Source organism: Oreochromis niloticus, linkage group LG18 (assembly GCF_001858045.2).
Source record: "Oreochromis niloticus isolate F11D_XX linkage group LG18, O_niloticus_UMD_NMBU, whole genome shotgun sequence".
NCBI classification, from domain to species: domain Eukaryota; kingdom Metazoa; phylum Chordata; class Actinopteri; order Cichliformes; family Cichlidae; genus Oreochromis; species Oreochromis niloticus.
In genome coordinates this window covers 32,737,491-32,765,151 of record NC_031982.2, presented here as the reverse complement: position 1 = coordinate 32,765,151, position 27,661 = coordinate 32,737,491, and the positions used below count along the sequence as shown (strand labels likewise).

The window sequence follows — 27,661 nt, the reverse complement described above, 5'->3', positions numbered from 1 at the left end:
CCACTTCTGCACTGGCTTCGTTTTACAGCCCTGGAGGTTGAGGCTTGGACTAAAATGAGCCTCCTCCACTGCAGCAGTATGTAAATATGACAGAGGACAATAGGAAGCTACAGAGCAACCCAGGAAAATCATAAACAGTGTGTAGGCTGTGCTTAAGTGACACCATTTAATCCCAAATTTGGGCAGCTGAGAAGAGAGAGAGTAAAAGGAGGGGGGCAGACAACGGAGGGGAGAGAAAGGAGAAAAGAAAGGAGAAAAGACAAAGGAGGAGAAGAGCGTGGGATGACAGGGACTGTTAAGACGAGGAGAGCGCACACACATACACGCGCGGTGTGACGTCAAACCGGAGCGTAGCTGACTCGCTTGCTCCCCGGTGCCACTCGCTGACCAGTCTCGCGCTCTCTGCAAATCAACTCCACGCGGGTGCTGCTGCACGCCCTTTTTTTAAAAAAAACACCGGGGAGGAGGAAGAGGAGGAGAAAGAGCCAAACCCGGGAGGTCTCACGCGGAGAGAGACGGCTCGCGGGAGGACGAGGAACTGGAGGAGGAGGAGGAGGAAGGAGGCTTCGCTCTCTGTCAGCCTCGCGCGCACAGCACGCGGAGGCAGAAGGCATTATTTACTGGACGCTTCCCATGGAGACGCTCTCAGCCTCGCGCGCCGTCCTCTCAGAGAGAAGCGGGTAGGATTGTGACGGAGGGCGGCTCTCTCAGATCTCACAGCCAGGTGTTGCATCCACCCCCGTTTCGATGGGGAGGCCTGAGGAGGGTTGAGTGGCTCGCGCTCTCGACTTTGATCTGGAGCCTCGCGCGCAACAACAAGTTGATATTTCTGAGTCGTCGCCGAGTTTTTAAGAGAAAAAGATTTTTGGATGTTTTTTCGTGTTTTTTTGCTTCTCTCTGAGCTGCTGACCTCACCGCTGTCTGGATCTGTGTGCGTGCGTGTGTGTGTGTGTGTGTAGAAGACAGAAGACTGGAATTAATGTGAATATTCGTGCTGCACGCGCAGATAGGACAGCCATGGCACGGTAAAGCGGACCGAGCTGTGCCAACGACGCACGAGCCATTTGGGGGGTTCGGCTGAAAATCTGGTCTCTGTGCCGCGTGCACTCCTCGTGTCCCGCCTCGTTTTTCCCGCTCCTGGATCGCCGCGGCACCCTGATGGTGCGGACGGTTGGTGGCTCGAGCTTGGACACGCCACCCGGTGATTGTTGTTGTTTTGTTGTTGTTCTTGTTGTTTTGAGACGCTTCTGACAATGCGCGCGGTTCGTCTTGGAGATGTTTTTCCTTTCCAGTAGGATTTCTGTGCGGGTTTTTTTCGTTTCTGGAATCGTTCGCGCGACAATGACCTCCAACCCAAGAGAGAAGCACGCGCCCCCGGTTCAGTGCGCACGAGAGGACGTCGTCTCCCCCAAAATCGCCGAGCTCCTTAACGCGCGGGAAGGGTGGGTTACGAGCCTGTAATCAGTGCGGCGAAGACACACACAGACAAACGGGGCCAGCGCGCGCGGCGGCATTTGCCATGGAGCTGTCAGAGGTCCGGTGCTCCAGCGCGAGCGAGGAGCTGTACACCATCAACAAGACCCCGAGCAGCAGCAACAACAGCAACAGCAGCGGCAGCGCGCGACCCAAACGGCTGCTGTGGCAGAACGCGGTGCGGCACATCACCGAGCAGCGCTTCATCCACGAGCAGGGCGGGGGAGGGGTGAAGGGCATCGGGCCAGAGGAGCCCTACGACCCGAGCCAAGGCGCGCGGAAGCAGTCGGCGGGGCGGACGTCGGTGGGAGACCGGCACAACAACGGCGGGACCAAAGTGTTCCCGGAGCGCGCCAGCAGCGACCTGGGCTTCCTGCAGATCGACTGCGCGCCGAGCAACTCCGACTTCTTCCTGAACTGGGGCTACACGTATCGGGGCGTGATCTTCCCCACGCTGCGCAACTCCTTCAAGTCCCGCGACCTGGAGCGGCTGTACCAGCGCTACTTCCTGGGCCAAAGGCGCAAGTCGGTGGTGGTGATGAACATCCTGGACGTGGTGACCAAGCTCACCCTGCTGGTGCTGCACCTCACCCTGGCCTCCATCCCGATGGACCCCATCAAAGGGACGCTCCTGGGCTTCTTCACGGGCATCGAAGTTGTTATTTGTGCCTTAGTGGTGGTGCGAAAGGACACCACGTCGCACAGCTACCTGCAGTACAGCGGCGTGGTCACCTGGGTGGCGATGGCCACGCAGATCCTGGCGGCAGGGCTGGGCTACGGGCTGCTGGGCGACGGGGTGGGGTACGTTCTCTTCACCCTGTTCGCCACCTACAGCATGCTGCCGCTGCCGCTCACCTGGGCCATCCTGGCCGGCCTGTTCACCTCGGGGCTTCACATCCTGGTCCAGCTGCTCATCTCCAAGAATGTGCAGCTCTCCAGCAACCAGGTGAGCCTTCGACACACCCTCCTTTCACTTCTCCTCCATTCCTCTGCTCTATCTTCCTTCGTTTGCCCCAAGCAGCTGCTTTAGCTTCCTCTTTCTCCTCCCTGAAACTTTATCTTTTTACGGAGCGCTGCTACCGGTGCTGATATTTACCGGAACTCTCAGCTGTGTGATGATGTTTCACTTTCCAAACCTACAATCGGTTTATGTGCAGCCGGCACGTGGTTCTCCGTCTTTTAGAGCGCACAATAACAGTCGTAGACTCCACGACCAGGTGTGAATTTAGCTGAGATGTTTTGTGTCGCCTGTGCTTCCCTGACTCTGGCTCAGGCGGTTTGATTTTTCCGTGTTTTAATAATGAAATGCGTCAGTTTGTGACAGCAGCCTGGTGTGACTGCCTCAGAGTGCTGCAGGTTTCAGCACCAGGAGCTGTCCAACACACACACACACACACACACACACACACACACACACGAAGGAGGGCCTGAAATGCAGCTGAGCTCCACACAGGTTTAGCACCCCCTGCTGGTGAAAAAAATAACTTAAATTTTTTGGTAAAAATACATCAAATTCCAGGAGGTCTCATAGAGTCAGATGCTTCATATGAAAGTGTGCAGGTGAACAGCTGAGAGGTTGATATTTCTTAATGTGCTTGCCCTTGATTGTCAGACTGTCCGATGGCACCATCATCATGTACGTCTGAGTCCCTGAAAGCACCAAGAAATGAACACAGAGCTCTCAGAAAGCTTCAAATAACCGCAGCAGTCTGTCAACATCGACTGAAGAGCCGATCATCAGATGTGGATGTAAACAACTCAAGCTAATGAAGCAGAACACGATTCTGAGCAGTTTTGTTGCTACTTAGTATGTGATTGATGGCGAGAGAGGGAGCGGCATGTTGCTCTAATCCATTAGTGGCCTGTCGTTGAACTTTCCCTCGAGGAAGGAGATGTTACAGCTCAACTATTTGATTTCTCAGCTCGTTTTGTGGAATCTTTGCTTTACACGGCTCTCGGTTTACAGCCGGAAACTTAAATTCTATTTCAGTTCAGTTTCATTAGTGTTAGTTTACAGTTGTCTCAAGGTTCTTCGTATTATGAAGTAAAGACTCTACGATCTAAGACAGACAACACTAACAATATGAACATCGACACTCGGTGACAGTGGGGAGGAAGAACCCATTTGCTGTTACATGTAGGGGGTTGATGGGAAGACGACAAACAATAAACAGAACTATTAATCGTATGCAGGTAAAAATAGGTGCCTCTGTTCCGTCGGAGGTTTCTTCCCAAGTGCTTGCTCATAGGGGGCTGACTGATTGTTGGGATTTTCTTACTAATATTGCAGGGTCTTTACCTTACAATATGAAGTATCTGGAGGCGAATGTTGTTGTGATTTGTCGTGTTATAAATAAAACTGAACTAATTGAATTGAATTGAATTAAGTTTGGATCTTAAAAGTCTTCTGAACCCAAACAGGAAGCTGCTTCCACAGGAGCGGGGCCTGCCTCCTGTTCTGCTTTTGGAAATTTCAAATCAGTTACTTATTTGTTTGTTGTGAGCTATACAGTCAAAAACCTTCAAATCTCAAAGCTGGGTCCATGTTGCTGCAGTAAAGAATCGTTCCAAAATGTCCAGGCTCCACATCCAGATTGACTCCCAAATGAAATCAATCGTAATTTTGGTGAAAAATGTACAGAAATCTGTCCACAACGTTTGAGTAATCCTGCTAACAAACAGTCCGACAGATCATCTGAGCCACCGAAGCTTCTTGAACCTCTTTGGCAGGATAAAATGGTTATTTTGAGGTTTATGCAGGCAAAGGGATAACTTTCTTTTTTAAGTTTAGGGATTTTATAATTGATGTGAAGCAGTCAGTGAGTGTGTCCTGGTACAAGTGCTAACCCCTGCAGTAATCAACAGTAATGTGCTGAGATGATATAATTGCAAGTTAAACCTTTCACTGCATTGTTTGCAGACTAAAAATATTTGACTACCTTTTTTCTTTTATCTTGTTGAAAAGCTCAGGAGGTGTAGAGAGTGTTTTCCATTAATCAGAAAGTCAATGATTTCATTCAGAAACTGGCCCTAACATCACTGGTGCGTCTCTACGATAACGTGCTGTATTTCTCGTATAATAAATGCAGTGCCAAGAAGTGAATGTGTTTTGTATTGCAGCACTTTGTGTGTTCAGTAAAAAAAAGCTTTTAAATCCATTTGTGGTTTGTTTTCTTCGTGTTTGCCGTCACGAGTGAAAGTGTTTTGAAGTGATCATAAAAGCAGTGCGTCGTTATTCATCAGCTGAATTCTGACAACATGGTTTGTTTGGTGCTGACGGAGTCTGACGATTGTCGTGTGAGCGCAGAGATAAATCGTTGGGTTGGTCAGAGGTTTTCTTCCACATCCTGCAGACGTCCCTGAACTGTTGGTTTCGGTTTACAGGCGACCTGCTCTGCTCGTTTCTAGGCCCATTGTTTTGTCCATTCGTGGACATTTCTGATTGGCTCCCATCATATTAGGGACATCCACTCAGTATGACATCATACCGAGGCAAGAATAAAAAAATAGTCTGAATCCCGAGCTTCTTTTTTTTGCTCACAGTGATTCAGTGTCCTCGTTATTTGAAACTTGGTTTAAAATGAGCATCCATCATTGGAACAGTTTCTATATGACAGAAAACCAGGAAAAGCAGAACACAGAGCTTAAAGTCTCTCACTTTGGATTTGTAGTGGGAATCATTTTTATGGAGAACTGTCATAAAGTAAGAACGGTATGATTTACATACTTTTTGTTCTTAGAAACCTTTGTGTCAGCCCAGAAGTCATGTTGCTATACTGCAAATAATATGATTTTTGTTTTTAAAACATTGGTTTGACTAATCTGGCCATCATAATAACGCATTTATTTTAGGAATCAGCTTTTTCAAAGTCTGAAAGATGCTGTATTGAATATGTTTTTTGTATTGAATATGTTTATCGTAGCTTTTGGAAATTTCATGTAATGTGTTATCATGTTTGAGTGAATATGAGAAGAAATCTTAACATTTTGTGTTTTCTTCAATGAAAAATTAATTTACCTTCAAAATGTCAACAAAAGAAGCAGAAGGCACAAATCAGTGCACAAAGATTCAGTGTGTGACGCTGAAACGCCTCCTCAGTGATGTCCTCACCCAGCGTCCTGCTTTTAGCCTTCACAGTAGGTTCCTTTGTAAAAAAAAGTCTGTTTTCTCGAAGTGTTTAGTGAGGAGCAACAACAAACAGCAAAGAAGCAAAAACACGTAGGGAGATGCTGCGGATGGTTGTGTGTGTGTGTGTGTGTGTGTGTGTGTGTGTGTGCGCGCACGCGCTGGTAGACGGCTCTCACCTGAAGTGGATTATTCAGTGAGTTAACTGCCTGTGATTATGAGTCTTCGGTCTGATGAAAACGTCACACAGGCTCTCAGATGTGTTTTCTTTTGACTTGACGTATTTCTTTTAAGATGAGTGTGAAATGCTCTCGAGTGCTGTGCACATCTCATTTCAGAATTAGCTCCTCACATCAGCAATTAGTTATGAAATATATTTTATAATTCAGCCGTCAGCTCTTTCATGTCTGGCAGATTTCCCAGAGTGCCTTGTAATACTTGAGAGGAGCGTAGACGAACATGTGACGGGAAACACGAAGAGCTCTTATACTTGGTTTTAAAATGCTTTATTTTAGGGATACACAGAAACAAACACACAACATGAAGCCCAAAGCTACAGATCCAAGCGCGTACACACAGCGTGTCGCTGGTCTGAGTAGAGTCGGCTGGTCTGGAAGGATAATTCAGGTTTATTTATAATGTGTCCACTGTGGCTCTGTGCTCGCTTTTCTGTCTTCACCTCTGTTGCAAAGATTTGGGGAAACATGGGACTCCCTGCAGCTCCCAGTAAAACTTGCTTAGACAGTTTGAGTCAGACACGAGAACTGAACATCCCCCTGCGCTGCAGTAGGGCCGGGAGATTAACTGGATTTTAATTTTAATTAAGATTCTGGCTTCTGATAATGAAAACAAGATGATTAGGATAAAACAGTTTTTTCAGTAATTTTTACTAAAAAATTACAATATTGTCTTGTTATAAGCCGAGGGGGGGGGGGTCATAATGCCTTCCTTTACAGCGTTGTATTTATAGCACCCCTCTTTGAAAGCTCAAAGTCACTCACAGTTTATTTCAGCTTGAGCTGCGACGCTGGAAAGAAAGTCATCAAATCTGTAGCCTGTAGGCTTATTGTTACCTTTTATGACTTTGGCTGAGAAGTCATATTTGTTACCCGTCGGCTGAAAAAGGCTGCTGGCGTATTGTTGTTACTCCGCTGGGCGAGCTGACGAGCTGACGAGCGGGTGGTGTGGAAAGCCAAGTTTGTCAGTGAGATCACTCGAGAATGAGGCGACATAGGAGCTTTGAATCGATATCACAGGTTCAACTACTAAACATCTCGGACAAGTTTGAAACTAAGTGACCTCAACCTCAAGGTCAAGGTCAAAGGTCAAGTTTTCTGCTATAACTGGAAGCTAGGTTAACCACAGAAAAGAGTAAAAACTCAGATCAGAACATCAGCAAACAGCAGAAGTGCTGCTTCACTGACTGCAGCTGGATTCGTTACTATCGATGACAGCTGAATGTGCCTAACAGCACATTCAGCTGTCATTGACGTATCCTACACAAAATCTGCAGCTTCTTAAAGTTTTTCGATGTTCAGCGGTTGAAGGGAAGCCACTATATTTGAAATAAGGTGATGATTTGCACTTTAAAGTACAATGTGGCACAGTTTGTTAGCTCTCAGCTCAGCAGTCCTCAGTATTGTAAAGAGGGTTAATGTTAAACTGTTTTTACATCTTCTTTGTCAGATTCAGGTATATGGCTTTTATAAGTATTTTGGTTGTTGCTTGAGCTCTTTTTAATTTCACATTTTGTTCTCTTGTGTAATAAAAACTGAGCTAAACAGTTAGTCGATCATTAAATTGGCTTTTTCTTGCCGATGGTGCGGACCTGCTGTTTTTCACCATCATGAATTCACTAACTGTGTGGTTTGGACTCCTTAGCTTGGACAGGTGTACATATATATATATATATATATATATATATATGTACACATATGTATATCTAAAAGCAATTTTCACAGTTTTAAATTTGACTTAAATGCTTTGAATCTTTGGGATTTTTATGGTGATGATACCATAAAAACCCTTTTCAGTGTTTGAATGCTTTAGAGCTCTTTTAATTATCTTTCTCAGGTAATTCTTCGCTGAGCTTCTGTGACTGTTTGTTAGCAGAATACATCTAAATTATAGACAGACTTGCATGTATATTTGATCATAGGTGAGGCTTTGCCCAACTTAGAAGGGATTATTGTTCGGATTTGACATAGATATGCATCCTGGAAAGAGTGACATAACCCCAGACAACCCTCCACCACCCCTCACCCGCCCGTCGACGTGCTCCGTCCTCTTCTGTGTGTCTGAGATCTTCTCTCCCTGACAGACTTGCAGACGTTTGTTAGCATCTGTCCGTTTTTGGTTTTAGCTCACTGAGCTCGTGTTGACTTGTCACCGCCTGTTTCCCCTCCACCTTTCTCCCCTCCCTACACACACACACACTTTGTTCATGTTCACACATCAGCTCAGGACAGTTTTGGGATTATTTCTACAGCAGTGTTTTCTCACATGTGGCACACAGCAGGGATTTTTCGTACTACTGGAAATACTGGTTTAGGCGAGGGAGCTGCCTGCTTACATGTCACCCACTCGACAGCAGCAAATGCTCTGATGCACTGGAATATTAGCTTTACCTTTCCCATACTGGTGCAGTCTAGTATCTCACAGGCTTTGTGCTAGAGAGCTGGTGGGTTAAAGACCAGCTAGACATCCGCCCCTGTCAGTAATGTTTGGCAGATTTCAGGTGCATGTGTGAAAATGGTTTTAAAAACAAATGTAGCATGGTCATAAGGACTGCAAATGCATTAGAGACACCGAAATAAAACAAGGTCATCTTAATTTGGTTTGTTCAAAGGCAGACGTAGGAGAATAACAGCCAGATGTTTAAAAAGTCCAGTCGTTGGATGCAGCGTATGGTCTGCATGAGTCTCTGGATGAACCTACGACTGGTCGATATGGAAAAAACTCTTATTGCAATAATGTTTTTAGTATCAGTCGATGTCGATAAATATAACGGTATAAATAAAATCACTATTTTTTTCAGGCATAAGCTTTTTCCCTTTTACTCCTGAGGTTTTATTCCAACCGCACTCAGAACATGACTGTACTGATGTTGCAGTGACCGTAGTGGACCCAACCCACAGTGTAATGTCTCACTGTCATAGTGGACCCAACCCACAGTGTAATGTCTCACTGTCATAGTGGACCCAACCCACAGTGTAATGTCTCACTGACGGGTCAAAGATTTCATTTTCTTAAATTTGTCACTTACAGTAGCTCACAGACTTTTTGGAAATTCTAAGTGCTGCAGCATTAAAGCCCTCTGAGCATGCTCAGTGAGATTCATGCGAGCTCGTGTGAGGCCTGATCTTCCCACTGGTGTAAATGGCCTGGTACTTATTGCCAGGGATTGAACCACCAGCCGTCACAGGCTCGACCTCCTGAGCCGCTGAATGCTCGTGCCTCTGTGTGGCTGTATAGCTGACTAAAGCTGCGGTGCTGACTGTAGGCTGCACTGACTGGCTGTTGTTGTGTAGCTCAGGGTGCATTTCCCAGCTCCCCCACCCAGCGTGGTTCAGCTGTCGCTCCGCTCGCAGCCACCAAACCAGCGAGCTTTTTCTGGGTCGGAGGTCGATAGTTTTAAAGAGGCTGATGCTTTGCTTTGCAGTAATTGATTACAGTTTAATGACTTTTCAATAAAACCTCTGATATTTCATAGACTCAGCAGACCATGAAAGCTTTTCCATTCACTTCTGTCAATAGGTCATGGTTGCACTAATCTCTTATCCCCCTTCAGTAACTCTGGAGCAATACTATAACATGTTTATCACATTACGTTTTTAGCTTGATCCACTGCTTATAAGAAACATATTTCTTTGATTAACAAGCTTCTTGGGATTTCTAAGAAAGCATGAGTTAGAGGTATATCAGACACACTGGGGGGTAGTAAGAAAAAACTGCACAGATTTCCCTGAAATTATTCAAGTTTATTCAAGAAAATGTCAGTGACTCTTGATTTGAATTTAAACCATTAGCTTTATTTTAGATTCGGCTGAGTCTTACACTAAGGCCAGTAAATTACAAGTGAATATTCCCTGTGCTCTTATTTTGAAAGTTTAGTCTTTCATTTCCCTGTTAGAAGACTGGGTGGGTGCAGTGGTGCAGGTCCTCATCATTCAGCTGCCATCAGCGAGTCACTGAACTTGGTAATTAAATTATTTTATAGGATCTTTTTGAATATATATGCAAACACATCCCTCCAGCTTTGACCCCGTAACCACCAAAACACTTCCCAGTTCTGTAGGAAAAAGAACGACAGTGACTGTCAATCAGTTATTTAGTCAAAAGTTAATAAAAGATCATTTAGCAATCGTTTTGCCACAATTTATAATGAGAGTCAAATGTTTGATACTTTTTTACGGTTTCTTTTATCACTAAGCTGAATTTGTTTGGGTTTCACAATATTTGAAGACATGTTGTCAGATTAGTGAATCAGGAGATGATTCAAAATGCAGACTCACGGGCAAGATCGTATCAACTAAAAACAACCTTTTTATTGAAGGTGAAGTTACCATGGTTACTTCACCTTCACTAAGTAGCAAAAACAAAGTCCAGGAATAAACATAGGAGAATCCTAGAGAGATGCTGGGAGCGGTGCGCACAGGAAACAGGAACTACGGGACACCAAGGTTATAAACACACACAAGGTGATTAGGGAGGTGAAAACACCAGGGAACACAGCTGGGACTAATCAGGGAGAGGAGACGGGGGAACGTAAAAGTAAATACCATGTCCACGAGACAGAAGACTACCAAAATAAAATAGGAAGCACTCAGGAGGAACATCACTGACAGAAACTTAACTACACACGGGGAACAGAGAGGAGACTGGAAAGGAACGTTGTAACAGAAACTGAAAGACAAAGCAAACTAGCAAACGCAACAAACTGAAGAAAATCAAAACAACAAAAAGCTGCAAGACCTGCAACACATATCATGAAGACTGCAAAAACTTGGTGATGAAGAGGTTTTAATAAGCCAAACCAAAATTTCTTCAATACTCAAGAAAATAATCAATAAGTTATTTTGTAGCTTTACTGAATAATTTTCGCGTAAAGTGGGCAACTACAAAATGATGTTCATCTGGATCAGACTTGTTTTTTGTTTTATTTTACTGCCTCATTAAGTGTCTCAGTGATCAAACCTGTAGTTAACAGCTGTTGTTTTTATCACATATTATCTCGCCAAAAGACAAATTAATTGTTTTCTTTACAGGACTTTAAATTGTTCAACCCTCAGATCTCTGCCTCAGTGTTATGAAAGTCTAAGTTACTGACATGCAGGAGTGTTTTTGAAGTTCAATAATGACTTTATTAATTAGCTTCCACTCGTGCTGTGATAAGTCTTAGCTTGTGTCATTATTATAAGTGTTATCTCGCTGGAAAGTCAGCGGGCCGGATGGATTAGTTTAGCACGCCGAGTTTGTATTAGTTGACCTCTGAGATCGACGCCAAACATGTTTCGTCTTAAATCAGCTGCAGTGACGTGGTGGCGGTGCAGCTGGATGGACGCAGCAGCAGAGGGAGGATTAGGACGGCTCATACTGAACTCCTGGGGTTAGGAAGACTCGACACGCTGTGAAATTTAACATCCTGAACTCAAGTGGTGCTAATCTGCTCTTATTAATTATGTTTGCGTGAGGATGTGGTGCACAGAATATAAAATACAGATCAACAATTATACAGAGAGAAGAGACAATAAGGGAATGAGACTGGATGAAGGAAGCTGAGGATCTATCATGTTTGCCAGAAGCACAAAGTTAAATAGGTACTAAAATATTTCAGTGGCGTTTGAGAACATTTTGTGAGGTGGCTTGTGGTTATGAGAGCATCTCATCCTTACTGTAGGAAGTAATCTGGTGGATGGATACGTGCTGACTTATGTTAAAGACAAATGAGGACACAAAACTTTGCATGTAATAAACTGCACTCTTTTAATGACCAGCAGGGGGCGACTCCTGCAAAAAATCATAATGTACAGAAATCTATGAGAAAATGACCCCACCTCTAACTTAATCTCTGACTCGAGTAAACACTTTCCTGACATGTTTATGGTTTCAGTCGCTAGTTTCAAGTCCTTGTGAATAGAACATAATGCAAATTTTTCAAATGATTTTACTAGTTATTTCAATTTGATTATCCACTCTAACTCGGCTTCACTCCCCCAATAATTTTTTCGCTCTTGCTTATCGAGCTCCTTTAAGCTCGATAAGCAAGTATCATCTGTAGTTAAATCTGGTTTTTTTCAACTGCGCCAGATTTCTAAAGCTAAGCATTATATACCACATAGGGACCTGGAAAAACTTATCCACGCTTTTGTGACCTCCAGGTTAGATTATTGTAATTCCCTCTACTGTGGTCTCCCAGCCTTCTCTCTTCGAAGGCTGCAACTCGTTCAGAATGCTGCGGCTCGCCTTCTTACTGGAGCTAGAAAATTTGACCCTATTACTCCAGCTCTTGTCGATCTATACTGGTTACCAATCAAATATCGTATTGAGTTTAAAATCTTGTTACTCACGTTTAAAATCCTGAATAACACTGCACCCAGCTACCTCACTGATCTCCTTAATTTGCACACCCCTTGTCGTGCATTAAGATCATCAGATCAGTTACTTCTGGCCCAACCTAAGCTTAGACTGAAGACCAGAGGCGATCGTGCCTTTGCTTCAGCTGCACCCAAACTTTGGAATAGCCTCCCTGCTTCTATTCGAGCCTTGGATTCTGTCCAATCCTTTAAATCAAGATTAAAAGCATATCTGTTTGACTTGGCTTTCCTGACCAGTTAACACCCTTTTAATCTTTTAAATTTTAATCTGTTAAATCTTTTATTAGATTTTATTAAATTTATTATTATTTTTTATTAATTTTACTGCTGTTTTTGTCTCATCAGATTTTGTATTTACCTAAATCTCCTGGTCTGTTAGTGCCTCTATCCTGTCTGTGCTAGTGCCTGATTTGTACCCTGTTATTGATTTATGTTGACTCTACATGTTACTGTGAAGCACTTTGGTGTGCCTTCGGGTTTTTAAATGTGCTATATAAATAAAACTGTATTGTATTGTATTGTATTACTAGTCTTTAGGGTGGGGCTACTGAGGGACTGCTTGACCTAAAAACTATTTAAAAAACAGAAAATCCCATGTGGCCCACCCAACCTCAAATCTGTAGTCTTCGTCTTTAGTTATCTCCTATACATCAAAAAATAAGTCAATTGAAAAATGAATTGTGTGTTTTGCGTTTTTCCTTTGATGAATCACTGATTTTTTCTCGCTGAAATTCAAGAAATCCTAGAATTTGATGGCTGAAGTAACGTGTTCGTGATTCCTTCTGGTCGGGATTGCGGAGCTTGGACCGAGGAGTTACATCCATGTGATTTTTTCCATGCAGCTTGAATCATAACTGGTTTCAGAGTGGCGTTTTGAGACGGCAGATCAAAACTCAGACATCTCATCTTTGACTTTAAGTGTGTTCATTGTGTTTGGAGCTGTCCACTTGTCTGCCTCTGATGGTGTGCTGTCTTTGTTTGGTTAATGCAGCTCTGTGTTTTATCATTTAAGAACCATTTCCAGCTCCTATCCCTCCATCTTCTTTGTCTCTCTTCACCACTGAATCTTTCTGTCAGACTCAAAACAACTTCCATCGATCCACCTCGGTCTCTTTAGAGTCTCGTTGGGCCCCTGTTGGCCCCACATCCTTTGTGTCCCTCCTGTCGAGGGCTGCGGTATTGACCGCTGCCTTTCCCTTAAAACCTTCACACCGTCATGCCCCATCTTCTCACTGTCTAAACAATATACTCATATCGACTCATGGCTTCTTTTTTTTTTCCCCGCTGAAAAGACTCCAAGCAGACCCGATTCTGGCTTTCCAATCATGGCTGTATTGACAGCTGCCTTTGTGCAGAGGTCATTTAGTCTTCTTTCTTGCTGTTAAATGAACAGGGGCATCAGTAAATAACAGATTAGGCTGTTCTGGCCAGTGAAGGAGCATGCATGTGAATGATAATGTGTGTGTTTGGGTGTCAGGGGAGAGTTTGCATGGAGCTAAGAGTGTTATAAAACTGTCAATAGCACTGTGTCTTATTTTCTCTGTTCACACACACACACAGCGAGAGCTTCGTACCCGCCGATTAGCCGTTCTCCCGCTCGCTGCAGCTTCCTCTTTCAAGGTCAAACTCAGCTTACCTAGAGCGCCGGCTGCACGGAGGAGATAGAGAAGGGAAAAAAAGCCGAGTTTGGATTTCACACCGAGACAACGTGCATGCATTTTCTATCCCTGAGAGGAGAATTTTTTGTCTGTTTTAACACTCAAAAGGCTTTGAATGTTAACAACCGTTTTCAAAGACATTGGCTTCATCTCCCTCTGCTTTCATTTACATTTTTGATTTGGGGCGTTACGAAAGAAAGCGCTGATCAGGTTTTCTGTGACTGCATCTCGGTGCCACTGGCTCATCACGACCTCATCCGCCGATTTGAGCCAACTCATTTTCTACAACATAAAAACAAAGCGCCAAATAAAAGCTGTTTAGGAAAAAATGTGATTTCTCGCAGCTGCGTCTGCACGCGGAAATAAATCACAGGTTTTACACCCACACAGTCATTTTGTATATTACTGTGTGCGCTTGATTGAGGTGGTCATTCATCTGGTGCCAGCGGTGGCTCGTTGGAAGGTTTTGACAGCAGAAGCAGGATCGGCTCTGCCGTCTCTGTCCAGCCTGAAGTCATGAAGTGTGTACGAATAACAAGCTAAGTCATTTTAGGACTTATCACCATGTATTTCATGCTTTTGTTGCCTCGTCATGAGTGATGTCTTATCGTAACCCGTATCACAGTTCGAATGCCTAACCTTAGGAGTCTCCCAGCACTCCTTAAAGCTCCACCAATTCAACTGGACTTTAAACATGACCCCACTGATTATTTGAAACCCTCCATGATGCACTATTTGATTTAACCTGTCAACGTTCACAAGACACCAGCAACGTGTTTAAGGTTAGGATTACAGTTCAGTTAAGATTTACCACAAACTAAATGAGCACAGACGAAGAAATGAGAAGTTTTTACTTTCTAAATGTAGTCTGATACTTTAGCCCCGTGGTTCTTCTGTTCTAAAAGAGTCATTTGGATATGCCAAATAAACTCCTGGGCTGGTGGTAACGAGGTAGAGCCTGGTAGGTCAAAGTCATCATCGATAAGTTCTGTGACCCTTGAACCTCTAACCCTGTGCTTTGCAGGTCTGTGCCAACCTCTTAACATCGAACCTGACCTGTTTAGAGTTAGGATTTTTCAAGAACTCTAAAATGCAAAAAACAGAAAATATTTGAAAGTGTAAAGAAAGTAGTAAATAATCAGGATTACACCAGTCATTATTATGATTGTCCTTGAACAGTTTTATGGCCATTTACTAACCTCCTAAGATCCGAACTCTTTCATGGCATGAATTTTTAATTTCTCTTTGCTATTTAGGCTGATTGGGACCTGATGAATGTAAAAACAAAGAATTACCAGATTGTTTTTTATTTACCTGATTTTTGCTTCTGAAAACGAGATCCACATATGAGGACAGTGGCAGTATAATGTCCCCGTAAGTGGATATCAGTCCCTTGTAGAGCACAATTTAGTATTTTTGTCCAAAATGTGATGTCCACATGTGTGGGCGCCAGGTCCTAGGAGGCTAAACTCAAACATCCAGATAAAGGTGGTTGTTTTTGAAGCAATAAATATCTAAATAGTACATCTTGCTTAGAACCTTTGATTATGTCACACTGTCTTTACCAGCTCATACATTTGGACATTCTTTTGTGGCATCCTCAAAAGTCCTTAAACAAAAATGTAAATCTCTGTAATTCTAAAACTTCCAAATGACTCGGTCTGAAGACCAGATTACTTACATGGAAGGACCGGAGTTTTTAGAATAGAATAAACCTTTATTATCCCACGGATGAGAAATTCCGGTGTTATAGAGCTCTTACAGCAAGGGAAAATTAAATATAAAAGGAAGACACAAGATGGTCCTATAAACATAAGCAATGATTCGAAACATTATATATATCAATACATATTTATATCAGGATATATAATGTTCATATATTAAAAAGGGACCAAAATGAGCAATATGCATTGCCTTAAAAGTCGGGGTGAGTGTAAAATATAGATTTCGCTGATTCAAATCGATTTTAGCTTGAATAAAGTGATCTCGAATCATCAAATCCTGAATCAATTTTTAAATATAAATGTGTTTTGCCAGAAATGCCAGAATCTCCGGTTAAAGCTCACAGAAGTATTTCAACAACCACCAAACAGCTAAATCAGTAAACGATGAAAGAGCAGGGATCCTCACAAAGATGTAAACACAAATCGTGGATCGTTCACCCGACGGCACGTACACAGACACGCCCACAGACACGCCCACAGCTCACAGATTCTGATGCTGCAGGTTTCGTCACTCTCTGACCAAAATTCACTGAGCCAGCAGCAAAAGACGATCAAAACTACGTTTCACATTTGATAAACATTGTCACAAGTTCACTCTTACTTCAGCTGTTTTGCTTCTGCCATGATAAAATCACACTTCCTGCACAGCTCTCCCTCTCTCTCTCTCCCTCTCTCTCTCTCTCTCTCTCTCTCTCGCTCAGTGTACTCAGAGACCAGTTTATCATCAAAAATCTGTTTTCTGCATTATTTGCGTCTTACGCACCAGTCTACCGATGTGTTCAGTGCTGTCGGGGAAAAGACCCCTGACAAGAACGTCTAATTTCTGCTGTTCAATACACTCATATGTATAAAAATATGGATATGTACTGATACTGATACTCGACTATAGAAATCCGTGATGAGACCCAGCCCTACTTCAGAGCTACTTTGAAAAGATGTTTATAAAAAGTTATTCTTCCACTTGGAAAATATGGAAGATATTCTGGGGAGTCTTTTCATCCGTTACCTCCATCTTTGTTTCCCAAAAACAGCCAGGAATGCCCCCTGAGTAGTTTCAGGAAGGTGATGGATATGTTAATGCAGATGTGTGAACTCATTTAATACATATTTAAATGTGTATTAGGTGACAAGTTTTTTCACATTTTAAATGCTTTTTATTGCTAATGTCTGAATGGATTGTAATGTGCCTTAAAAAATTAGCCCTTCTCCAACTTGTTGTTAACATACTTTAAGATGACTTCTTTTTTATGGATCTTGATGAAATATTTGAGTATGTGAGACTTCTGCAAGCCTCCAAATGCCTCAACACATCTCTGCTCCCAGTTTTAACAGTTGGGAACACCAGATAATGTTATCTGAGGAACTGAGTTCATTAATGATGAACATCAACAAATGACTTGCTCCCTGACACAGACTATCCAGTATACACACAGTTTTTCCAGCTGCAGTACAAGATACATGGTTCACAGTATAGTGCACATGGTATAATTTTGCAGGATAAGAGTACAGGAGAGTCTCATCACTGTTTCGACTGATGGTAGCTTGCACTGTATGCCAGCAACGCTGCAGTTCAGGGCCTCGGTGTCATTAATAACAGTGAGGTTATGCAGAGGCCCTTTACCCTCGTAGCTTTTAATGCAGTAGATTCCCACAGGCTGAACTTCTGGGCAGAACCTTTGCTTCTCCAAACCCTGAACACAGCGATTGGGCAGCCATGTTGATCCAGACACAGTTTCTGCTACGTGAATTCATGGTGACCTCATAAGTGTCGCTGTCATCTGTAGCTTTCCTCTTTCTTTTGCTTTTGCAGACATTTCCTCCGTGTGCAGTCAGGCGTCTTCAGACTGACTCAGCTCGCTGAAAAATATTTTGGAGGGAGGAGGGGTGTGGGGCAGGCAGGCACAGAGGGACGAATCACTGACTCCAGCCTTCCCCCAGCCACCCCTCGCCTCCCTTTCACCCTCCTCGGTGGTTTCATGCGGTTGATCTCAGACAATCTTGTTGTTACCAGACACTGCACTCAGCCGCTCTTAATATTTGATGAAGGATCAGGGCCATCAGCTGCGGCTTTTTGAGCTTTTAATGGCAGAGTTTTCCGGTGACATTCTTGTGCAGTGACCTTCCAGGCGTTGCTTAAAAATGACTTGAGAAGCAAAAGCTTTTACAGTCTTTCTGTCTCATTTCTCTGTCTGCAATGCTCGCTGAACTCAAGGGAGGAAGAAGGAGTTTCCATCAACTTAGAAAGCAGCAAATGTAATTACACATGTACTGTTCAAACAAGATGAGGGGACTATTTAAAGTAGGGAAGAGTGTAATTCTGAATTCATTTAAGAGGTCCTTAATTTGCAGTTTTTGCGTGTGAGTCAAGTGCACTAAAAAAAATACAGATGGGAGACAAACTGAAGCCCACTATATATCTGAGAAAGTTAACAGAACACAAAAGTAAAATACCCCAAATGTGATGATTAATTTATGATTTCAGTTTAAGAGGAGAAAAAAACAAACAAAAACAAACTCGGGTGTTTTAGGTTGATATTTCTTTTTATTTGCTTCTTGGTGCATTTAAGTAAACATAATGTATTTAAAAATACTTTATATCAAAATTGAATTTATTACATGAAGGTAAATAAAACACGGTCTGAGCAACTGAATAAATAAATACTCACCAACAGCAGAAAAACGTACTGTGACACAACAGGAATAATATTTACAAATGACTTCCTATTAACCTTCACCACACCCACTAATGTGATGACATCATGTACCTGCTGAAACAATCCGGACTTTAAGTGATGACGTATGAGCCCTCCTTCCGGGTCCAAACTACTCTGTGTTTATTAAGGCTGTTGTGTTTTTAACATGTTTTAATGCTTTGGATCTTTGTTCTGTTTAATCTGAACAAGCTCCTAAAAACAGTCAGTGATCACTGTCGGCCTGTCTCGGTTTTTATTACCGCTAATCATGTTAAAGCTCAGTTTTAAAACCCTACGATGTAACTACAGCCCAGCCCCTGCAGCAGTATATTAATGACTAACCTCGTACTGTGGATGGATTATCTCAGCTGTTCTCCTGACTGAAGTTTGGTCCGTTTACAGCATCCTGCCATGTGATTACATTTGTGCCTAACCATCGAGAATCCTCATGTTAACTTTTATCAGTGAAAAAGTTAGCGTTCATCCTCCAGCTTCACTGTGTTTAAATTATGCTAACCATAGCTGTGTAGCTAGCCACCACGTATAGCACATCATTATATACCAGCTAGCCCAACTTCAGTAACCCTACAAACGTCACTGCTGTTTAGTTTCATGTCTTCATTTATGTCTGAAGTGATAGCAGAGCTGTACGTTTGAATGTTTAACATGGTGTATCATCTTTAGATGGAAACTAGTGAGCTAACTCCCTGCTATCTACAGACTCTGTTAAACTTCATAAATCCTGTTTCCATGGATGCCTGGATGTTAAACTTTATTGTTCATTTTATTACAGATGAAAGAATTTAGACAGTTTGTAACTCTCAGTGATTCTGCAGTGTTCGTTTCACTTTGGGACCTGAAGCAGAGTTTGGACCCGGAAACTGCTGATGACGTCAGACTTAAAGACCAGATAGAGATGAGTGGAGTGAAATTTGAAGTGGTGCTAACTGAAACTGCAAAATCGTTTGTGTTAATCTAAATAATTATTTTTAGCAGCTCAAAAAAGTAGGCAATTGTTTGTGTTAGTGAGACCTTTTTAAGTATTAGAGTTACATAATTTGTTGTATTTAATAAATGTAAGTATTTGGATACATAGTATAAATTTCTTTAAACTTTGAAGGTCAATAAAGACACGATATACCCGGGTGAGTAATGTCTGCCTTAATCTTACAGACTGTGAGTCCAGACGCACGTTGATGGTTAAAAAAGTGTTTTATATTTTTTTTAAACCATTTTAAACCTTTTGAAATTCTGTCTTCATACCAGAAATATCAATATTTGAGCTAAGCTGCTTAGCTTGCTTCAAGTATGTGTCAGTAAAGCTTCTGTAAACACCCAGAGCTGGACCAGTAAAGGTCAGAGTTTCTGGGGAAACCCGTCCCTCTTTATTTGACAGCAATGTGTGAACATAGTTTTGGAAATTTGCATCAAAAGAACCGGTTTATACAGACAGCACCACAGACTAATACGAGCTATAACGCATTGCTTTGTCTTTGCTCAGGTCTGTTTAAAGACAGAAAAAATGAAGACCTTTATGTTGGCTCTGGCTCATTTCCTATAACAAACTTCACTGGGGGCAGTTTTGGCCTCGGCCACCATTTGTCACCTTGTTGACTCCTCCGGTCTCGTCCTCAGTAAGACCAAATGAAATAGTTTGTCTGGAAGAATTACTGCCCCTGAGTCTTGGCTCGATACGAAGCGATAAAAAAAGACACCTCGTAGCGACTCATTTCCTCCTTTCTCTGTTTTCTGCTTCGGGCTCTTAAACCTTTTTTTGTGAACTTTAAGTGCCAGAAGAGTGTCCTGACCCGATAAATCACACTAGCAGCACGGTCAGTTCTGAAAGTGCCGCCAGGGAACACGGGAGGTTTTCATTTTTACTCCATTTCACTGAAGTTTGTTCTTTTTCTAAACTTTCACTGAAATCTAAACTGAAACGTGCCAGTTTTGCTCCAGAGTGTTGCACACCCACCTTCAGAGTTACCTGCGAGTCATTTCTAATTTCTTGCCAAACGCTGAGTCAACACTCACCCTATTCCTGCCTCCATTATCAGCCAGGCATTCATCTCAATGAAGGCTTCTCTTTGTGTTCCTGCGTCTGAACTGCTGACTGAACCTAATTACTGGTTATTATATCTTGGCTGGTAAATGTAAGGCAGCAATTCTAAAACATTAATTTTACAAACTCAAAAAGGGTTTTGGACACTATTTGCAGAGTGTGAGCAGAATGTGCTTTTGTCAGTGTGCCCATGATGCATTTCTGCTTCTGATCAAAGAGTCATACTGACCCCAAACCTTTAGTTTCAAAGTCAACAGAAGTTGGTTTACCTGCAGCCTGCAGAAAGATACAGAAAACTAAAAGCCCCAGTTTGATGCATGCAGTGCTTTACAGCTTCCAGTTTAGAGATATGGCTGAAACAATCAGTCATTTTATTGCTTCATGCAAAAAAAGGACAGAGGAGGCTGTTTGTTTGTGAGGGGCTCAGAGTAGACCTGCTGCTCCTCCACACTGAAAGGAGGCAGCTTTGTTTTGGTCACAACCAACCTGGAGGAGAGCCCGGGGCGGACCAGGACACGCTGCAGAGATGAAGTCTCTCCAGCTGGGTCTGGGACGCCTCGGTGTCTCTCCAGGAGGAGCTGGAGGAAGCAAGCTGCCCCTGTGGCAGGTAAGCAGGAGAACATGAATGCAAAATATGATTCAACCTTTGTAATCTTGCCTCTGTACATCCTCAACATAGCTGATTTCAAAAATGCATTTTGGTGCTTTTAGCCTTTTTTAGGACAGGAAAGCAGGGGAAGACATGCAGCAAAGGACTGCTGGTGATAAACTGGCACCTCACATTTGAGTTTACATAAAAATATGGTGCTGACTGTTTAAGACTCACAGTCATTTTTATAATTCATAGGCCTGGGTGTAACTACTAAACATCTCGGATGAGTTTAAATCCCACGTCAACCTCAGAATCCAGGTGAAAGGTCAACTTCTCTGAAACTCTTGGTGAATGCAATTACTCACGAAAGAAGTCAGGAAACTGCTAGGAGTCAGAGCAGGGTTCAGGATGTCTGATCCTCGTAATGAACAGGTAACACTGGTGCTCCTTTATGTGTTGTTTTTCCCAGTGTCCCTCCCACTCTGTGCGTGGACGTATTAATTAAGTGTAGCTGTGTCTCGGGGCTGGGTCAGGAGGTTAAAAGACGAGGCGTATCGATTATCTCTCACAAACACACCAGCTGATGAATTTGATGGACGCTGTGGTGGGCAGTCTGACCCTGAAACCTCTCCTGTGCTGTTGCTGGAGGTTAAGGATGACACATTGTGGGGATGATCACTGCCGGGTCTCAGCGCAGAGACCCGTCCATCCTCATTGAGTCAGGAGATCCTCCCACACCTACATTCAGGTTTATGTAACAAACACACTTTTCCTCTCGGAGCAGTTGACCTGAAACAACAAGAAAGAGCAATATTATGGTTAACGTTTTATTTACATGCGATCTGTATTTAGCTAACTGGATAATGTGTGTGAATCTCTGGCAAATGACTGGAAGCGGGATGCCAGACCACATTTGGAGGTGGCACCTATCGCTGACTTGTCCTGTTAATTACAACAAGCCCGATAAAAGCTACAGGCTGAAGCATTAACAGCAGCACTGGTTCTCTCAACCTGGGATGGGCCACGATTGTTAAAAAGGCAGTTTGCTTTGCGTGCAACGATCGGAGTTGGGTTTGCTGTCGCTGTGATGCTGACTCGGACAGCTCCACTGGGTGTCGGTGATTTATGTCTGCTCAGTCCGCTTCTGTTTTCTTCTTTGTTTCTTTCCTGGTTGCCAGCGAGCGAGCTAACGTAGCATGGAGGAAGCTAACAGCAAAGATGGCACTTACACAAACAGAACCTGTTGTCATCAGCTCAGTTAATAGCGTGCTAACTTCATCTGCTTGTCAGCTCCTCTCTCTGTGTGTGAGGAGCTGCAGACAATTATTCACCTCAGTTATGTCGTCATTGAATTATATTCTGAGACGTATTTCTATTTCAAAATCAGGCTGAATGCACTGATATTTCATTCTGATGTGCTGCTGTATGTTCTAAATGACAATAAAGTGGCTGTTCTACTCAGTTCTGTTCTAAATTCTAATTGTTAAACTTTATTTTTGTACAATTTGTCAGTCAGCAAACACACGCTGGCTGTTGGATATTTGAAATGGATATTTCTTGGATCTAAATACTATTAAAAGTTTTCTCAATCATAAATGTGTTTTTTAAATTCTGCAGATAAAAGCCAGATCCCTGCTCGTCCTGCCCATTAGTTGTCCAAAAAGCATATCTTTCTCCCCTTGAAGGCATCAGCCTCAGCTGGCTGTATTTATTTCTCCTGCTGTTCCAAAGCTGGTGTGATATGCATCAACATTTGCCCTGTTTGAGTCTGAGAGCATATTGAGTGAGGTTTTAAGCTCAGAGCGAGGGCGATTTACAGCTTATTCTTCACATCGAGGATGATTTCAGCCAGGATTACCTCCCAGCGGTAATCTATTCATAGCACCGGAGTGGCAGCCAGCAGCTCTCGCCGCTCTCCTCTGGGGTCAGCGTTTAACGAGATTAATGTCGGATTACTGTTATCTGAAATGTGAAAACGGAAGGTGTTCAGAAAGATGAATGAATGGTGACTGTAAACGACAGACGTGTCCAAAATGAGCGACGCTTCTCATCTGATGAGCTGAAGACGTGAGGAAGCGAGAAGAAGAACGGAGAAAGAAATGTGATGATAACAGGATACATGTAAACCGATGTGATCCCCGGAAACCGTAGAAGGAAAACATCACAGTGAGACTGTGAGACGTTTGCTTTCCTTTAATTGGTTCTTAGTTGTACGGTGGCCACCAGGGACAAACTTTGCAGAACAAGCAGCTTTTAAATGTTTCTGGAAACAGCTTGTTGCCGTGTGGCTGCATCTTGTATTGATTCATCTGTCAAAGATGTTTTTTTCCCAGCATTTGGCCTTTAGCCTGACCCTGAATCTCTGCCTCCACCTCTTCCAGCAGCTCTGACTGACAAAATGTTAAAGTCAGCTCTTTTAAAAAGCTCTTCTGGCATTATCTTAGCATCAGCTGCCCTCCAGGAAAAAATGGAAAGTGATCCTGGTGCATTTAAGTTTAACCTGATCGTTGGAGGCTGAATTTCACTGCAGTGATTTTACTTTTTATACTGACGTAATACACACCAATGCCTTAGCAACTCGACATAGCAACTGCACCACCCACTGTTGTCACTATGTTTCACATTAACAGAGTGTGCAGGAGTTTTCCATGTTTTGTGGAGGGCCTGCTCTGGTCCACACCTCTGGATTTTATCAAATTCAAATAGACTTGCTGGTCAGTCCCAGTTTTCTATTTTGTTGTCTGGATAATTGTATAATTTTTTATTTTGCATGCTTTTGTCCACGTTAGGCTCTCTCTCCATCTCCCTACACTCATATTTTAAGTGCAAACACACAATAAACAAAATTAAAGATGGATTTGACTGGTTCAGTTATTATTTGGTTGATGTAACTGAGAGGCCTCTGATAGAGCTACTGTTCAGTCTGCCACATTTGGTTTCCTTCTTTTGGTTTTTACACAAAGGGCAACCAAAAGCTGCTCAGATATGCAGGTTGCAGTTTTTTGGGCTGTGTCTGCCTTACGATTTTTTTAAAAAGTGCGACCTTCTAATACCAATTTTTGCTGATTCCAGTTTTATAATTAAATGACAGCATATACAAACAAAAATCTACTTTCCTTTAATGCACAATATTATTTCTATAACAAAAGAAATGATGAAACTTCCCTCAAACTTCAGTGAATCAGAGGATCTTCTCTCATTGAAACAACTGAAAATAAAATGCTCTGTTTATGGACAGAGGTATAATAAATGACTGTAAATGAGTTGCTGTACACCCACCCTTACCTGACAGATCTTATCTTACCCAACAAAAGCCAGGTACTTACACCATCTCCAGTATGCTGAACTTCACCAGATAATGGGACATCAACTCTTCTGTCTTCTTCGCTCATCTGTTTGTATTTTGCCTTTTACGTGCTTTGATTCTTTGCTGATACCGAGGCTGCTGGCTTGTGGTTGGTTGGCTCTGAGGTTTGGATAGCTTTAGCCTTAGCCACATTGTCCCTGGTAGCTACTTTAAAAATCCCATGTTGTGCTGTGTGAGGGTGTTTTAAGTGTTTCCCCGATGCTTTAGTTTGGCGAACTTTCTTCACTCGTGGTAAAAAGCTTCCACACTAACAGCATGTTCCTGCGAGCGTGCACGTCAGTACTTGCTTGCATCACTGTGCGTGTGTGGTACATGCATGAAACTCACACACTCAAAAAAATCTGTTGTTGGATGAACACAATTTAATCATTCCACGTAATTTAACCAAGTACAATAACCCATTTTTTCAAACCAACACATTTGGCATTTGGTGGTTTAATGTAATCAGATTACGTTGGATCAACGTAGTATACTTACATTGACTTGAAGTGATTTATTTAACTATGTAGAGTGAAATTTGTTTTAATTCATTCTACACAAGTTAAAAACTTCAGGAAAACACAATGAAATCTTGTTGTTTGAACAACTACTTTAGTAATAAAGGCAATTACTGCTGGTCTTGCTTAATGAACCACTATGGGGGTTGATGATTTCATAGAGACAAACAACCATTTGCACTTACGTTCAGAATCACCAATTAACCTAACTCTAATTACACACCGCAAACCAGCCAGATTGTGGATTTGAACCCGGGTGCTGTGAGACAGCAGTACTAACCATCACACCACCAAGCTGTTAATCCAGGCTTAACAAAACTAGGAAAGCTATGATTTCAAGGCTTGATGCAGAATTTTCTGTACGTTTTTGTCCTTGACAGGTTAAACCACAATAAATAGCGATAGCATACACGTGGTGTGGGTGTAGTTGTCTGCCTCTTAAAACTCCACCGATTTTCCTGCAGTTTGACATCTAATGTGATCTTGTGAATTTCCTGAGTCCAGGCGACTAACCACTCTTACTAGATTGTATCACGTCATCTCAACAAGAACAAATTAAGTTGCTGAATTTCATGCAGATGCTACATGATTTAATTATGTTCACCATAGGAACATGAAATTATTTAGTTCAAATTACAAGTTTGAATCTTGTACATGTATCAACCACCCAATTTCATTTTTAAGAGTGCATGCTCGTGGTCAGACATGTAGGAGGCTTACCATCCAGGCGGTAGTCAGGGCTGAGAACGGCCAATTCCAGTGAATCTCTGGTAGCTGTAGTATAAACAGTAAGTAACAGGCAAAAACACGTCTGTGTGAGCTATACTGCTGTTTATACTTGTACACATTCTACAGCACAGGCAGTTTAAGAGCTTCAGACTGCAAACAGAGTTTAAAGCTCACAAAATCAAGTTACGTCTGTGTTTTTTTATCGTGGGCTTTGCAGTGACTGCACTGAAAAAAAGGCCATGTTGGATTTACTTGATTCAATAGTGGACATCGGTTGCACACAAATGTTTTGCTTTGGCAGAAACTTAAACAATTGAGTTCAATCAACACAACTTTTCCATATTCAATAAACCTGTGCATTTTGTGTTCATAAAACGCGATTGAAACATGTTTAGATGAAGTAAGTTGAGCTCTTGGAATATTTTAATCCTTCACAATTTTGTCATTTTATTTCAACACTATTCAATAACTTTTACCCCAGTACTACTTGGTCACTTAAATACTACATGTTCTCTTCATATTAGATAATGTTCAACAAAGTCTAGATCCTGGTTACCATAAAAATTGAATGGATGTACAACAACTACCATCCTCCTATCTTTATCCTGGTTGCAGGAGGGCTGGAAAATAACCCTGACGTGATAGGCAGGGTACACCCTGGACAACTCATAAGTCTATCACAAACAACCATTTGCACTTACATTGACAGGTAATTTAGAATCACCAATTAACCTAACTCTGACAACTGCATGACTTTTAACTGTGGGAAGAAACCAGAATACCCAGAGAGAAACCAGTGCAAACTAGCCAGAATGTGGATTTGAACCCAGGATCTTTTTACTGTGAAGCAACAGCACTAACCACCATGCCAACAATCCAGACTTAACAAAAGTAGGAAAGCTATGATTTCAAGGCTTGATGCAGAATTTTTTTGGACGTTTTTGTCCTTGACAGGTTAAACCACAATAAATAGCGATAGCATACACGTGGTGTGTGTGTAGTTGTCTGCCTCTTATAACTCCAGTGATTTTCCTGCAGTTTGACATCTCGTGCGATCTTGTGAATTTCATGAGTTCAGCAACTAACCACTCTTACTAGATTGTACCATGTCATCTCAACAAGAACAAGTTGTTGGATTTCATACAGATCCTTCATGATTTAATTACGTTTATAGAAACATGATATTATTGTGTTTAAATTACAAGTTAGACTTTTTTAATGTAACAACCACCCAATTTGCTCGATTTGACTGAGATGGATGCCTTCCTGAAACCACGATCCAAAGCGTACGAGACTGAAAGTTATTGACTTACTTCACTCGAACATGATATGAACAATTCAATCTAGCCTCTCTGCATATCATGTAGTTTCTACACTATATAGTTACACTTAACTTTAAAGCATGAGGCAATTGTGTTAAATACACGCAAGTTGCTTACATAAATCCAAGAGCTGGCCAATCCCTTTTTTTCAGTGTGTCGTGAAGATGAGCAGTGAAGAGTTCAGAATATAACAGTCTCATAATTACTGATTGTGCCTTTCCCAGTCAGTCTCCTCCTGAGCTTCACAATTAAAACCCGAGTTTGTCATGACTGTGAAAGCAGGGAAGTCAGAGCTGACTCCAAGCAGAGCGGTCAACATTTGCAGTGACGTTGCGAAGCTCACTGTGAAGTGAGTTCGCCTCTGGGCAGTGTGCAGGTTAACGTAGTATTGCGCAACAATGACTGCATGTCACGTCTGATCAGATTCCGGCTGCAGGACAAACCGTCAGTGTTTCCGTGAGTAGAACGAGCGTCACAATCCAACGTTTCATAAAAGGAAAAGAAAATGTGGGAAATGTGTTTCGCTAACTGCTAATCTCCACTCACCAGCAGTGTCTAGCTTTGTGTTTCTGTTCTTTGGCGCTGAGCAGGTGCAGTCCAGCTAACACAGGTTAAATAGCAGAAAGGCTGCACAGTTGTTTGTTGGTGCCCATGTTTCCCAAAGTTACTGTGTGTTTCAGTGTGTAAGCCCGATCTTAAATATGTTTTATTCCAGTCAGAACGAGCAGCGACACACAGCACGTGTTTGTTATTGTCTGGTGTGTGTGCTCGGTGTCTCCTGGGAGGACTGGTCTGTAGCGGCTACAGTATCACAGACTATTCCTC

General features: G+C 42.5%; 1 protein-coding gene across 2 annotated transcripts in view; it reads left to right on the top strand.

The window, feature by feature from the left end:
* The first annotated feature begins 227 nt into the window (after positions 1-227).
* The window catches only part of adcy8 (adenylate cyclase 8 (brain)), a 137,309-nt gene continuing 109,875 nt past the window's right edge, over positions 228-27,661 (top strand). The window contains exon 1 of one of the 2 annotated variants that reach the window (XM_003452796.5): positions 228-2,419. In XM_003452796.5, the coding sequence (XP_003452844.1) occupies positions 1,520-2,419 (900 nt within the window). In that variant the 5' untranslated portion in view covers positions 228-1,519. The remainder of the gene's footprint in view (positions 2,420-27,661) is intronic. The other variant, XM_005457675.4, reaches the window with a different exon arrangement.